Source organism: Crocodylus porosus, unplaced genomic scaffold, assembly GCF_001723895.1.
Source record: "Crocodylus porosus isolate Cpor-Errol unplaced genomic scaffold, CroPor_comp1, whole genome shotgun sequence".
Lineage (NCBI taxonomy): Eukaryota > Metazoa > Chordata > Crocodylia > Crocodylidae > Crocodylus > Crocodylus porosus.
In genome coordinates, this window is record NW_017728947.1 from 54,119,535 (window position 1) to 54,134,466 (window position 14,932).

Below are 14,932 nucleotides of genomic sequence, written 5' to 3' on the forward strand. Positions count from 1 at the left end.
CTAATTTCAGAGCAGATAACTTACATGCTTCCCATCATGAATTCCACTTCCAAAACCTCCTTTCCCAAGGGAAGAAGACAACAATAAGTGATCAAGGAAGAACCCTGGTTTATCTAAGTCTCTTTTCTCAGGCATCCCTGGTAGCCAGTATGATAGAACATACAGGATGGGTATGACCATATTCTTTGATTACAGTGTGACATGTTAGTAAAGAATTAATAAAGTGGGACAAACAATTTTTGTGAGAGCGCCAAACTCACTAACAAAATGTAGGCTTTAAGTTGTACTTGCAGCTAAACCACCCTCAAGGTGCTGTCCAAATAAGAACAGATATTATACTATTGTAGAAGCTAAGACATCAAAAACAATATCAGCACTAACAATAACCAAACACAAAAGAGCTTAATCATAAAAGATCAGAAAACATGAACTTTGGTGATCTGTTTCTAATTATATGATGTGTCCCATTTGAGTGGGAGCTATTATTTTTTATTCTCTTACAAAGAAGGTAAATCCAGCTAGTGGGTAGCCAGCTGATGTTCTTTAAGCACTGCACAGAACCTTACAACTAGGCTTGGCACAATTTGGTTTTTCTCGCTAAACAATTTCACCTCACATGTACAGACTGACGAAAAAATATTTCCATCAGTAATAAACAAAATGTACAGAAAAGGGATGTAAGAAAAAAAAATCTGAGATGAGGGGGTAAGAAAATCCGGGCTGGGGGTGCTGTGCACAAACACCCACATGGCAACCTCTGCAGGTGGGGTGGGGGGAGCCTGGGCTGTGTTGCCTGCACACTGTTCTTCTGGCACTGGCTCAGGCAGCCACTGCAGAAGCTGAGGGCTGTGCTGGGAGGGGTTTGGTTGGCTGCTGGCTGCTGGCAACAGGGCATGGAGGGGGGACACTGCTGCAGGGTCCTGTTGCCAAGAGCCCAGTGCCACAGGCTGCTTGCTCTGTCCAGGTCCCAAATGGGTATCAGATGACAAGCTCCCATCGAGCCTGACCCAGCTCCTGTATGCTCGAGGCAGGGCACATGGGGCTGTTCCCAGGGCCCAGCTACTGCCCATGTGCCACCCACACGGGCAGGAGGCTATGGCTGGGCTGCCCCTCCACTGGTGACTGCCAGGCAGGGCTTGCTCCCTAAGGGGCCGTGGGGAGCAGTTTCTCACCTAGAGCTTGGAGACTGTCTGTGCAACGGGCTCTCCCGGGCCAGTGGTCTGAGCCATAAGCCATTTCAGATTGTTTTCCTACAACATGTCCTCCATAGGAGGTCTATATTGAGCAGATTCTTTTTGGTATTGGGTGGTGGAACCGGAGCGTGCTCCGTCCACTCCATGCATTGACCTGGTATTGCAGTGCTTCCAGGACCGGTGCAAAAAAACAGAAAAAAAAAAAAAAAAAAGAGCTTGGAGACTGCTGTCCCCAGCACAGTGCTCAAGGCATTCAGTGGCATTTGGCAGCCTGGAGTCTCCTGACTCGCCTCCCCCTGCAGCAAGTGCCACCAACTCTAGTCAAAACCTACTGGCACCAGATAAACTAAAAATGAAGGCCATTTCATATTCATATTTTTATTCACTTTAAAACACCTGCCCGTGTCTTACATCTTTTCAGAACTTGAGAAAATTAATGCATCCAAGACTTTGAAAATACATGCAATAAAACACAAACATTAGAAAAGTAGGATATTTCACTGTTTGAGTACTGCCTTTTGTACCACACCTTGGTACAGCCTTAAATCAGCCCCCTGGTATCATTGCCATAATTCATGCCTTCGGTAAATGGGGCATTGCTACCCCATCACTCAATCTGTTAATTGGTACTTTTACTCACTTTACCTGCAGTCTCAGCTTATATTAACATCCCTGGCAGTTTTGATTTGCAGTATTTTTGTGTATGTAATACAAATGCCAAGTAGAGAAATATTTCCCAAATTTCACTAAGCAAGCTTGAGTCTGAATGAAAATTGTCATAGCTCACAAACATCCAGAAAAGAGGATTTGAATTTGTGTTTTCAAAACTCCAGGACCAGTTTCTGTTCTCCAAGCTATGGTTTGTGTGGGTTATGCAACTTATGTTATTAAAAAAAAAAGATGGCCACAAACTCCTGGAAGATCAATTCAGGCTCAACATTAGGAAAAAATTCTTCAGAATCAGGGTGTCCAGACTCTGGAATAAGCTCCCTCCGAAGGTGGTGCAATCGCCTACCCTGGAAATCTTCAAGAGGAGACTAGACAGTCACCTTGCTGGGACCACATGACCCCCAGTTGTCTTTCCTGCTTGGTGCAGGGAGCTGGACCTCATGAATTTCCAAGGTCCCTTCTGGCTTTACAATCTATGAGCAACCCCAGCCTGCAGCCCGTGGCCGAGCTTCTGCCCCTGTGCTTCACTCCATAAGAGCAAAGGCTCCAGCCTGGTAGGAATATACTACCACACGAACAGAATGATTTAGAGCAGGTATGCTTTATTGATGTATGGATATTTTGACATGTGCTTTTATAAAGCTTTTAAGAGTATACTGTTATTTCCAAATTGTCTGCCTCCCATGCCCCTAATTGCACACAATCCTGAAAATTTAAATCAATAAAAATCTAAATAAATGCTTAAAAATAAACATTGGTTTTAGCTGTTGAAATTAACAAAAAATTATAATCAAATTCTGCCAAGCCTCATTGTAACCCATCTCACTGTTACCTTACTCCTTTCCTGTCTGTCATTTGTATTGGTATTTCTTCTCCCCTCATGTAATTAAATTAAATATTTGTGTTATAGGGATGCATGACACGTGGCACAATAGGATCTTGATATTTGATTAGGATCTGTTAATGCTACACAAGTCACATATATATACAAGTAAATGTATTATTAAAGGTTTTATTCACCTTTCCCTTTCCATTTCCAAACCACAATAATTTCTGTTCCCAGGAATAATGAACAGAAAGATCATTTTTGGTAGGCCTTACATAAATATTTTTATTTTTTTTGATGAGAGAGTAGAAATTTGTAGGAATCCCATTTATTATTCTTTTTTTTTTAATTTATAGACAATACCAGAATACACTTGCTTGCTTTTGTTTGGCATGATTTTAGTTCTTGCCTATATTGAAACTGATTTGAAATGGTTCCTTTTAACTAAATGGGAATCAAGTCATTATAAGCCTGGGATAGAAAAAGCAGCAGACAGTACAGGCTATAGATGAATCAATTCTGAAAAGCTATCTCCTCTCTCATGCAAATGATAGATCATTACAAAAACTACTAAAAATAACTAGCAAGGATGGAAAAAAGAAGGCCTTTCATTGTTCCTTGGAAATGTTCCTCAGAAAAAATCTTGCTGGAGTCAGCTCCACGTGCAAAGTCAAACGAACTCAAACGTAAAAAAGGGTACCACCTGAAAGGAAAAAGACAGCAGCATCCTTCCCAGCTCTGCTTATCATTTTAGGCCTTACCTCTGAATTAAAAGTGAGTTGCTCATGAACTGTTTCTCCAGGTTTGACTTTAGCTACATCACAGGCTACAGTAAAGAGATCATCCTTAGCAACTACATCTTCATCATACAGCTCCATCTCCAGAATGTTCTGAAGCCAAAGGAGAAGATGGGTACGAATTCAAAATTATATTTTAGGGACACCAAGAAATGTAGGTAATGCTCACAATGGCCCTGATGGGTTCAATCAATACGAAAGAATAAGTGATAGGGCTGTGCAAAGCTTTGGTCCCTTATTTGATTTGGCAGAAATTTGACCCAATTCAGTGGCCAAATCTCTGAATCCGAACCAAATCAGGAGACCCTTTAATCTCTCTGAATTGAATCAGAACCCTCCAAATCAATTCAGAGAGATTCAGAAAGATTTAGCAATTCAGACATAGACACAGCTTTAAATGTTTTTTCTACATACCTCAAGGTACCAGGCAACTTGTCAACGCTGAGATGCTGGGGTGCATGGAGTGTCCCACAGGAGTGCAAGGGGCTCCTCAGTGCACTCGGCAACAGACCTGGAAGTGGAGCAGAAGCACTTCTGGTCCACTTCTGGCTTCACTTGGGAGCTCCCCCTGTTCCCCCTCAGCTCTGGGTCTGGGGGGCACCCGGGGTCACCCCTACGGCCAGTCACCAAGCCAGGTGAGCTCTGCGCATTCAGCAGTGGACCTGTAAGTGGACCGAAAGTACTTCCGGTCCACTTCTGGGTTTGTTGCCTAGCACATGGGGCGCCCCCACACTCCTGTGGGATGCTCCATGTGCCCCAGCATCACAGCATTCACGAGCTGCACCTGGTACCTCGAGGTATGTAGGAAAAACATTTAAAGCCCTGTTTATGGCTGAACTGTTGATTCTTTAAATCAGTGTCAAATCTTCAGATATGGATTCCGCCGAATCGAATCAGGGATAGTGATCCAAATCAACAAATCAAATCACTGTCCCCGATTCAGGCTGAATCTGAATCCAAATCGAATACGGTCCATTTCACACACCCCTAATAAATGACCTACCTTGACTTGAGTCTGGATCCTAAAATGGAAGCTTTCATTCCAGAGAGGGTTACTGTTGTTTGAGATGGTTTTGGTCCTGACCTTTTCATGTGAGGCTGTAGGCAACCACAGGCTAACATAGCAATCAGAATGGCTCACTACAGCAAAAAAAGAAATAATATATTGTATTCACATGAGACATAAAATACACTAGAAATTTACTAGTCTGATGCTAATGTTAGCTAATGTGACACTGTAAGGAAGTAATTCTGAAAGCAAGAGAGAGAGAGAGTCACAATATGCTCAGCCTCTAAAAAGAACTCCATGACAGACAATGGACACATTTTCAAGATCTAACTCCTAAATGTTTGGAAGTGTGTAAGAGTACATGTGGTAACTACCAGTCACTTCAAACTAAAGCAATAGAAATATATAGTTGGTGGTCCAGGGAGCGGACAGAAGAAAGAAGCAAGAGATTTGTTTCTTTTCGGAGGGCTGCCATATAACCTGCTATGAGGCTTGGGGAAGTCATTTAGGCCAACGATACCCAAAGTGGCCTCTTGAAGAGCCACATAGCTAAAATGTGTTCAAATAATGCAAAATATTATGATGAATCCAAAGACAAAGCAACACTTATTGCCTAATGTCTGCACTTAGGTAATGAGAGTATCCCAACATTTTATTTGATTTCTTGGTGATTATCACCTGGGAGGAGCCTTACCTAATAAACTGAGAAAATTAACAAACTATAACTGCCCTTCTCCACCAGACACTACAAATGACTAATAACTGCCTCAAACTAGTGTTGTTTAATAATCAGGGGAATGTACCAAAAGAATTTTGCAATATGTTGCAAACTATTTTTCAAAAAAGAAATGTATAAAATAATCTTCCCATCTCAACCAAGGAAAACCAACAGAAAATCCTGATTAGGAGCCCCTGATTCTTTGAAATGAGTTCCAGCACTGTCCCTCTATCTCTTAGTAGAATACTTAATGAATTTCAGACATTCTTGCTGATTTAAAAGGACTCCTGCTTCTATAATAATCATTGCTCATACTGTGAAAACTGTAGAGGAAAAAGAACATGAATACTCACATAGGTCTTTGCAGGGAATGTGTCTGGCCTGAATTATTCTTACAGAAAAAAGATACCAGGAGGAGGTTTCCTTCTGCGGGAGAAGTAAGCACACAAAACTGAATTCCACCACCTTAGACTTGCGAGCATTACTTAGAGAGAATGCTACATTGTCAGTCTCCATTAAAAGATCAAGTCATCTACTCATTTCTGTTGCCTAGAAATTAAAAGCATCAATCACTGACTTTATTCCATTATTTTCTGACTGTAAAAACCCTTTTAGCTTACATTGAAAATGCTACATATCAGCACAATGGGGCTTGCCATCCTTTATACATCCAAAATATTCAGTATGTTTGAATATACTGCACCTGATTCTTTGCTGCTTTCACTTTGTACAGTCAACCTGTTCAAAAGGGATTGTGAAATGCTACCAGGCTTTCATAAGAACATATCATGCCTACTTTGCAACAGCTAAGCAACTTAAGCTTACATACATGCCTAACAAATACTGTGAATAAATTTATCTTGCTCTTATACAAGGCTTTTAATCAGTATATCTCAAAGTGCTTTATAGATGGGGAAACTGAGGCACAAAGCAATCAAGAGTTCTGCAGGTCAGTGTTGAAGTCAGGAATACAATTCCTGAATCAAAGTCTAGTGCTCTAGCCACTGAACAATACTGCCTTGACTTTAGCAGAACTAATCACACATTTCAAGACAGGCACTACTTACTAGAAGCCAGGACAAAAGGACTAAAGGATTGTCATTAAAGAATTGGATTTGTTGAAAGATGAGTCTTCCAATTGGCTTTTTCCTTTACTCTAAACAACGTAAACTACAGGTTACCTATTCTGACACATCCCTAAGTTTGATTTCTTCTACACAGAGGACAGAGCTGGACAAGACTGAGCATGTAAGAAGTAATTAGCTAAAAAATCTGACATCCTGCCTTCGTGCTTATTTGTCCAAATGAGAAAAGGTTTTCCCAAACACACTAGTGGTTTCCAAATTTCCTTTACAGTGTTAGTCATTGCACCAGTACCACTTCACCACACCCATGACACAGGCTGATGGTTAAGCTAGTGATAAGGAAGGATGTCTAAGTATTTGGAGGAGGAAAGGCTGATAATGAGCAGCCAGCATGGATTTGTTAAGAACCAGTCGTGCCAAATCAGTGTGACCTCCTTTGAAAAAGTAACTAGCTGGGTAAATTAAGGAAATGTAATGAACTTGAAATTTAGTAAGGCTTTTGATAAACTGTCACATGACCTTCTCATAAGCAGATTGGAGCGATGTGGACTAGATAAAATTATCACAAGGTGGAAAGATAATTGGCTCAAAAATGCAAGCACGAGAGAATCATAAATGGCAGTCAGAAAGCCAGGAGTTTTTGAGTGGGCCTTCACTGAAGATCTGCCCTGCATCCAGTGGTTAACGATTTGCATGCCAGAATTCAATGCTTCCTGGGCAGTTTTGCAAATGACATGATTCTGGAAAGGACTTCAAACACACTGGACAATAGGAACAGAATTCAGAAGGATCCTGAAAGATTGGAAAGCAGGGCTAAAAATCAAAACAGACAAATGCAATGTGCTGCACCTGTGGAAGAATAAATCAAAAGCACCAATACAGAATGAGAGATAATGGCTGGGTAGCAGCATTGCTGAGAAGTATCTTGGGGGCTTGTTGACTCACATACCTAACATGAGTCAGTAATGTGATGCTATTGCAAAAAAAACCCCCCAGAAAATGATATTTTGATCTGCATCAACACAAGCAAGTATAAAACACAAGAGGTGATAAAGCCATTCTGAACATGATTGGTTAGACCTCATCTAGAGTACTGTGAACAGTTCTGGGCTCCATATTTTAAAAAGGATGTGGAGAAGTGAGAGAGGATACAGTGATGGATGATAAAAATTATTAAGGGGTTGGAAGGTAAGCCTTTGGAGGAAATGTTGAAACTTTGCATGTTTATCTTGCAGATATGTTGATTAAGTGGGGAGATTTGATAATAATTTTCAAATATTTGAAGAGCTACCATAAAGAAGAGAGAGAATAACTATGGATAACCATGCGGGATATGAAGCAATGGATTCAAATTGGAGAAAAGTAGATTTATATCAGATATCAGGAAACATTTTCCTACTGTTAAAATAGCGAGGCAGTGGAAGCCCGAGGAAATTGTGGAATCCCCTTCACTGGAAATTTTCAAGAAAAAGTTGATGATTTTATGATAAGAACAACATAGCCTTGCTGCCCTTAATACTGCTGATCACCAGGTGGTATCTACAAATATGCACAGAGATTGGAGCTATCTGTTTTAGAAACGCCTCCCTGCCTTATATATAGGAACATGGAAAAATAGGACTGGAAAAGATCTCATGAGGTCATCTAATCCAGCTCCCTGCTCAAGAGAGGATCATCCCTAACTAAACCATGTTAGCCAAGTGCTTGTCTAGCCTGCTCGGAAAAATTTCCAGAGATTTGAGAGATCCTAGGGAGTAGGATCCTGGGATATTAATTTTCCTAGTGGAGCAGTAAAAGGCTCCTAGCTCTAAATAGGTCTCACATCCAGTTATTCATGCATCGCACTCCCATACTGCTCTACTAGGAAATGGAATAGCCTCAGCAGCACTGGACACATCTACACATGCACATTTAATGCACATTAGCCTGATTTAAGGTACATTAAGGGTAATCTTCCACAAGTGCACACCTTTAATGTGCCTTAAAAATGGTGAATTTAGGCTAATCATGCTTTGATTTGATACGTGTGTAAGCAGGTATCAAATGAAGGCACGACTAGTTAATGTGCATTAATGTATGTGTAGACGTGTTAATGCACATTAATGCAGGGACTTTAGTGCTGGGTCTGCCCAGCTACTAGGGGGCCGGCCAGAGCTCAGACCCAGAAATCCTGGCTGGCTGCCTCTCCTCCAGGGCTGGGCTGCTCTCTGGCAGCCCCTAGCTGCAGGGTATAAAAGCCTCCAGCCATTTTGTGCCTTGGGGCACACAGCATAAGGAGACCGAAGAAGCCGGCTGTCTGCAGGAGCCCACCAGGCTCCATGTGCCCCCCTGGACAGGATGCAGGCAGCCTCTGCCCGTCTTGTACCCTAGCCAGAGCTGCTCCTTGGCCACAGGTGAGTCTTGCAAAGGACTGCAGATTGCTGCACCCCCTGCCCAGCCCTGAGATTCCCCCAGGGCTGCTGGCCCTGCTTGCTATGGCAGCAGGGCCAGCTCCTGCTCCCTGCTGCTGGTCACCCCCAGCTCTCTCTCTTTGCAGGCATTATGGTGAAGCACCTCTGCCATGCAGCTCAGTCCCAGCCCATGCCCCTGTCCTAGGTGCTGCTGGCAGCTGTCCAGGGCCAGCATCGCAGGAACAGGTGCATGGAGGCCCAGGGAGCTGGCACTGGGAGCATGTCCAACTCATCATCCCTGTTGAGCCCCAGCTCATGTGCCCACACCCATCCCAAGCACCAGGCCCCCAACTGGACCCAGGAAGTGGTACACAAACTCACGGCACTCTGGAGTGGGGCTGACATCCAGAGACAGTTCACGCAGGGCAGGTGCTCAAATGTCCATATATATGAGACCATATCTCATGGGATGCGTGCATGCGGCCACTCCCAGTGTGGCAGTGCCACATGAAGGTTAAGGTCTTACAGGCACACTGGGTGGCCATGACCAAGTTCAATCTTCAGCCTGGTCACGCACAAAAGACCATGCCCTTCATTCAGAAGCTGACCCACATTTTGGCACCCTAAGAGCCAAGCCACACCCCTGCAAGTGCCATGAGCAGGGGCAGCCTGCCCTTGCCCGCACCCTGCCCTGGTGCCTCTGGTGATGCATCATCAGAGGAGACCTCAGGCCTTCAGCACCCCACCCCACTCACCTCCATGACTGCTGCATCTACTGGCCAGCTGCTGCCTTGCCCTCAGCCCAGCCCCACACTGTGCTATGAGAGGCCAGCAATGTCACTACCAGCCACTAGCTCCTCCCCAGGGAGGACTTTGGCTGGTAGGCTAGTGTGAAGCAGTTAGTATTTGCTTAGGATTTGGATTCAGCCAATGTGGGGGCCAGTGATTCAATTCAGTGATTCAAATGACTATCCCAAATCAATTTGGCCGCAGCCAGATCTCTGAATTGAACAGGCCCTATGCCCTGCCTGCCCCCAACCCCATGGCTGCCCCACCTGGCCTCAGTATCTCGGCTCTTTAAAAAAAAGAAAGAAAAGTCTCATACTCACCAGCTTCTGCCAGGCTGGGGGTGGGGGGAAGGGGTGATCCCTGCTGCCCCCCCACTGCCCTGTGCTGCATCGGGGGCTCTGCCACAAGCTCCCATTCCCCATCCGCTATCCCAGCCCCATCAATGGCTGCCCTGCCTGGCTTCAGCATTCCAGCACTTTTTTTTTAGAGCCCCTGCCAGGCAGGGAGGGCCCATCCCTGCTGCCCCCCACTACCCCATGCTGCATGGGGGGTTCTTCCAGGAGCTCCAACAGTCGCTGCAGCAGCCAGTGAATTTGGAGCTTTTTATTTTTTTAAGTGCCCGTATGCCAGGATGCTGGGGATTATATTGTTGGTAGGTGTGGAGGATGATGGACAAGTTCTATGTTTTGGGGAGGGAAGTGAGAGGGGGCTCTTTTGGTTGAGGGGGAGGTAGGGGTTGTGAGGGGAATAAAGGTTTTCATGAGAAACATACATATCCTGGAATGGTGCTGGGGGGTAGGCAGGGGGAAAGGGGGCGTGGGAGGCAGGGCATGCAGGTGTCAGTGGGGACAGCTGGGTCCTTCTCCATGTCCTGGCACTCAAGGTGGGGTCAGAGCTGGTGCAGCAGGTTTTCAAAAGGTGGTCTGGGTCATCCAGAACTTGTCAACCCAGTGCTTATCATCCTATTCCTGCAGCATGTGCTGCCACCAGTCCCAGCTTGCACAGCGGGCCCAGAGGGGGTGGACGGCTGGTGGGACAGGAGGGCAATGGTGGTCCCAGAAGTGGCATCCTGGAGCCCGTTTTCACCATGGCTAGTGGCATCAGCTGTGCAGTAGCAGAGGCCCCAGAAGGCCATGTACCAGTCATCCAACAAGTGGCAGAGTGGGTGTGGGAGTCAGGCAGTGCAAGGTGGCCAAGCACCAGGCATGTGGAACAGAAGCAGGCACATAGGCCAGGTGTGGCAGCCCTGAAGCATGGAGGACCCTGTCCCTGGGTGCCAGGGCCAGGGCCTGGGGAAGCTAGGGCTGAGAAGCACAGCTGTGGCAGAAGCAGAGCAGGCAGATGCTGGCTGTGACTCTGCCAAGTTGCTGTTCTGACAGAGGTCACAGTGTAGAGGGTGTGCTTTTAAGATGGCTGCCAAGTGCTGGCAGCCATGTGTCCACGGCAGGGGTGAACAAAATGTGGCCTGTGGGCCGCATGCAGCCTGCCAGGACATTCTATCCCGCTTGCAGGGGCCCTAAAAAATTTAGAAAAATTAATATTTATCTGCCCCTGGCTTCCTGTCATGTGGCCCTTGATGGCTTGCCAAAACTCAGCAAGCAGCCCTCAGCCCAAAATAATTGCCCGCCCCTGGTCCAGAGGCTGGAGTTCCCCCAATGGGCACAGGGGGACATGGCAGGGCTGGAGCGACTTGGAACTAAAGTTAGTCCCAAGTCACAGCCACAATTTATACATATATATTTGTCTGCTCCAAAATCCAGCAGTTAATCGAGTCTAGTCTGCATGCAAGCTGATGCACCTGGCGCTGCGTCACATACATAGCAGGCTTACCTTTCAGAGCTTGGGTTGAGGCCCAGGCTTGAGATCCTGCTGTTTTGATCCACCAATCAGGAGGCAGCAGGAGAACTAAAGTCACACCCCTTTCCTGAGGGGAGGGGGAGAAGAGCTCTCCTGGACCTGATTGAAGACTGTAAACTGTCAGGTCCGGAGGACTGCAGAGGCGGAGCCCTGGAGCTGCGTGCCCAGCACGAGGGGCAGATGCAGCAAAGGACTCAAGAAGAGCGCAGCCAAGAAAAGCTGGGAGCTCTCCCCCAGCAGGCAATAGGCCCAAGGCTCCTGAAGCTGCCGCTGGAGAAGCGGCCCTGGGAGCGGTGTGAGACTGCTCAGGCTGTTGACGGCGCACAGGGACAGCGCGCAGAGACCCGGCCCTGGGAGCAGTGTGAGACTGCTTGGGCCCATGATAGCGCACAGGTCAGTGCACAGAGCCCAGGCTTTGGGAGCCGCAAGCAGCGGCTTGAGCCTGCAACCCCGGCAGGGCCAGCAGGCCGCACACTGAGCGGGGCAGCGCATGGGGCAAAGGCCTTGGGGCTGCAGTGAGGCGGCTCAGGCCCCATCTCCCAGCAAGCAGCCATGTTCCACAGTGCACAGGGCAGTGCACAGGCCCGAGCCTTAGGAGCCAGGGAGCAGCGGAGGCTGCTTGGGTTAGCCACCTGGCGTGAGGACAGCAGGAGCCTGAAGGGCCTGGCCTGTGCTAAGAGAGCCCTCAGTGCCGAGCAAGGGCACGGGGAAAAGGTAGTGCTGCAGCATGAGGCCCAGCATCCAGGAGCCAGCAGCAGTGGTGCAGCAGTTGAGAGGGGCTGAGCCCTCGGTGCCCAGAGTGGGGCACAGGGTGGAGAGGAGCCCAGAGGTGCAGGAGAGGCCTGGAGAGGTGCTCCAGGAGAGGAGACCCCATTGAGCTGTGCCCTGACCACTGCCACCTGAGGGAGCGTGAGTTATTGGGCCCTTGGGTCCCACAGGGGAAAGATATTTGGGGTGGGCAAACCCTGAGAAGGGGCTGGGTGAGCAGCACCCCCCCCCCCCAAGTCAAGGCCCTGAAGGGGAGGGGCCCCTGGTGCCTCCTGGACACTCCTCAAAGGACCCCACTGTAAGAAGAACTATCTCTTGCCATGGGTCAGGGACTATATTAAGGAATAGGTGTTATTAAGGTTGTTCCTGTTTGCGCCTTATATTTTGCAATTGAAATGTTGTATTGTGTTGATGCTGCTGAAATTGTTTTATCGTGACGGGTAAATAGTGTTATTTAGGGTTTGACCTTGGTTATTGATTAATGTTCACTGTGTAAATATATGTATATGATATTTAGTTTTATGATTATGTATGTTATAACTCAATAAATTGTATATAGTTAAGAACTTTGGGCTTGGGCTAACTCTATAGAGGAGAGAGGGATCTGCTTGAAATTCTGGCATCCCTCTCCCAGCACCCCCTCCTGCCTACCCATCCCATCCAACTGAGAATAGGGCACACCCTTGGGTGTACCCGGGTTACATTTGTATGCAAAAATTGTGAATATTTACACAAGCAAATGAATGCATCTGCACCTTTTGTGGGTGCATTAATGGAAGTCAGCCAAAAACCTGTCTAAATACTACTTAGTTAAAAGTGACTTGAACATTCACCAATACTGCTAATGGGAGAGCTTGAGCACAGACTTCCTAACAAGTTTTTGTAACTTGGCTCCCAGTTTCTGTCTCTTTAGTAGCGGCAAGCTGTTCAGCTGAGTTTCAGATAGTTTCTGTCTGTGATGTTGGCTAACAGATGTTTCTCTAGATGTTAATGAAGTTTTTAAGGTGAACTGTCAGTTATTGTGTCTGAAAGGGCTGAAATAATTTAGTACCTAACAAGCTCAAAACTTCAGAACAAATCTTTAGTTATCTCAAGCTGATATGCCTAACCTGCTTCAGGGCCTTAAGGGCTTAAAAACTCTGATTCTCTGCTTTTCTAACTAGCATGGTTACAAGGAGAATAATTGCAAAGTAAGAAGCAAAGGTTCAGTCATTGCTTGAGGCATACAAACCCAGGCTGGCCTTTCATCTGTGCCTTGGTAGTCTACTTCAGAGTGGGTCATCTGTGCATTATCCAAATTCTTCACCATTCGGGCAATTAATTCCCTAATATCACTTTGAGGAGCACTCCCATAGGAAAAACCCAAATGGTCCTAGTACAGAAAATAAGAGAAGGAAGTAAGGCAGAGAATGGAAGGGGGGAAAGGGAAAATGAAAACAGAAAGATAAGAAGCTGACCAAAAAAAAAAAAGACAACTTTAATTAGATAACATGACAACTGAAGTTGCAGCTAGAGAATCTGTTCTTTTATTTAGAGGCCAGTGACCATAGTGCTGGTCCTGTTGCTCCACAGTGGATAGCTCTTGTTGAGACTGGCTATGCTTCCAATTAGACTGTGATGCAACAAATCCTATACCAAGCTCCAAGAGAAACTGGACTTTCATGTAATCAAAGGGTACGCAGCTCCACCTACTTCCTAGAAGCCACAGGTTGCTCCCCCTCTTCAACCCACCTTACTTACTTTTTACTTATGTTCCACTCCTGTGAGAACAGTTCAGTCTTTTTCCAAAAAGTAGAGGTGGTGTGTTGTTGTGCCTATGATGTCCAGACCTGAAGAACTGCCCTTGTATCCAAAAGCTTGTATAACATCTCTCCTAATTATACATGTGGTCCAAAAAAAAAATCACAAAAAACCCTTCCTTCCAAAAAGATATGGCAGCTTCCTAACTGCTTACTCTCCTTCAGGGAAGTGAAATTGCATCATCATGCAATAGAATCACATCATGATACAAAGTCATGTCTATAAGTGAGATTGAGCTCACCAACACTTGTACACTTCCTCCTTCATCTCTGTTTTAACTCCTGCAACTAATGGTTCTGGAGAATAAGTTAGGAAAAACTGCTTAACGAGAACAGGTTGTGTATAAAATAATTAATTTGATTCCTCTTCCTTTTGCTCTCTGTTCTGACCTTTCTTTTCACTTTTCCCCAGTGCAGAGCCAGTAATATGGATAAAATTCCCACCCTTCCTGGTTTAGTTTCAGGATCTAGCTAAGATCCTCTTACTCTGTATATAGACTTTGGCAATTTAGCAAAGCACTTAGAAAACAGTTTAGAACTTTTTTTAAAATTCAAAGACTCCCTTTCCTCTCCAGTTCAATATGATGCATCAATTGATGCACCTCCAGCAAAACCAAGGAAGTGATTCTTCCACTGTACTTAGCACTGGTGAGACTGCAGCTGGAGTACTGCATCCAGTTCTGGGCACTGCACTTCAACAAGGACGTAGTAAAGCTCAAGAGAGTCAAGAGAAGAGCCACCCATATGATCAGAGACTTGCATTGCAAGCCATACAAGGAAAGGCTGAGGAATCTGGGACTCTTCAACCAGAAAAAATAAAGCTGAGGGGGGACTTGGTAGCAGCTTACTGCTATGTCAGGGGCATACATCAAGGACTCAGTGGACAATTGTTCAACAGGGCACCCTTGGGGAAGACCAGGAGCAATGGTCACAAACTCCTGGAAAACCATTTCAGACTCAACATTAGGAAAAACTTCTTCACAGTCAGGGTGTCCAGACTGCAGAATAAGCTCCCTCCAGAGGTGGTGCAAT

General features: G+C 45.8%; 1 protein-coding gene across 3 annotated transcripts in view; it reads right to left on the reverse strand.

The window, feature by feature from the left end:
* Nucleotides 1-14,932, reverse strand: part of LOC109321068 (cytosolic phospholipase A2 delta-like) — a 50,085-nt gene that overhangs the window by 27,620 nt on the left and 7,533 nt on the right. For all 3 annotated transcript variants that reach the window (XM_019551370.1, XM_019551369.1, XM_019551371.1), the window contains 4 exons: nucleotides 5,566-5,638; nucleotides 4,489-4,625; nucleotides 3,450-3,578; nucleotides 25-65 (listed from right to left, as the gene is read on the reverse strand). In XM_019551370.1, the coding sequence (XP_019406915.1) occupies nucleotides 25-65; nucleotides 3,450-3,578; nucleotides 4,489-4,625; nucleotides 5,566-5,638 (380 nt within the window). The remainder of the gene's footprint in view (nucleotides 1-24; nucleotides 66-3,449; nucleotides 3,579-4,488; nucleotides 4,626-5,565; nucleotides 5,639-14,932) is intronic.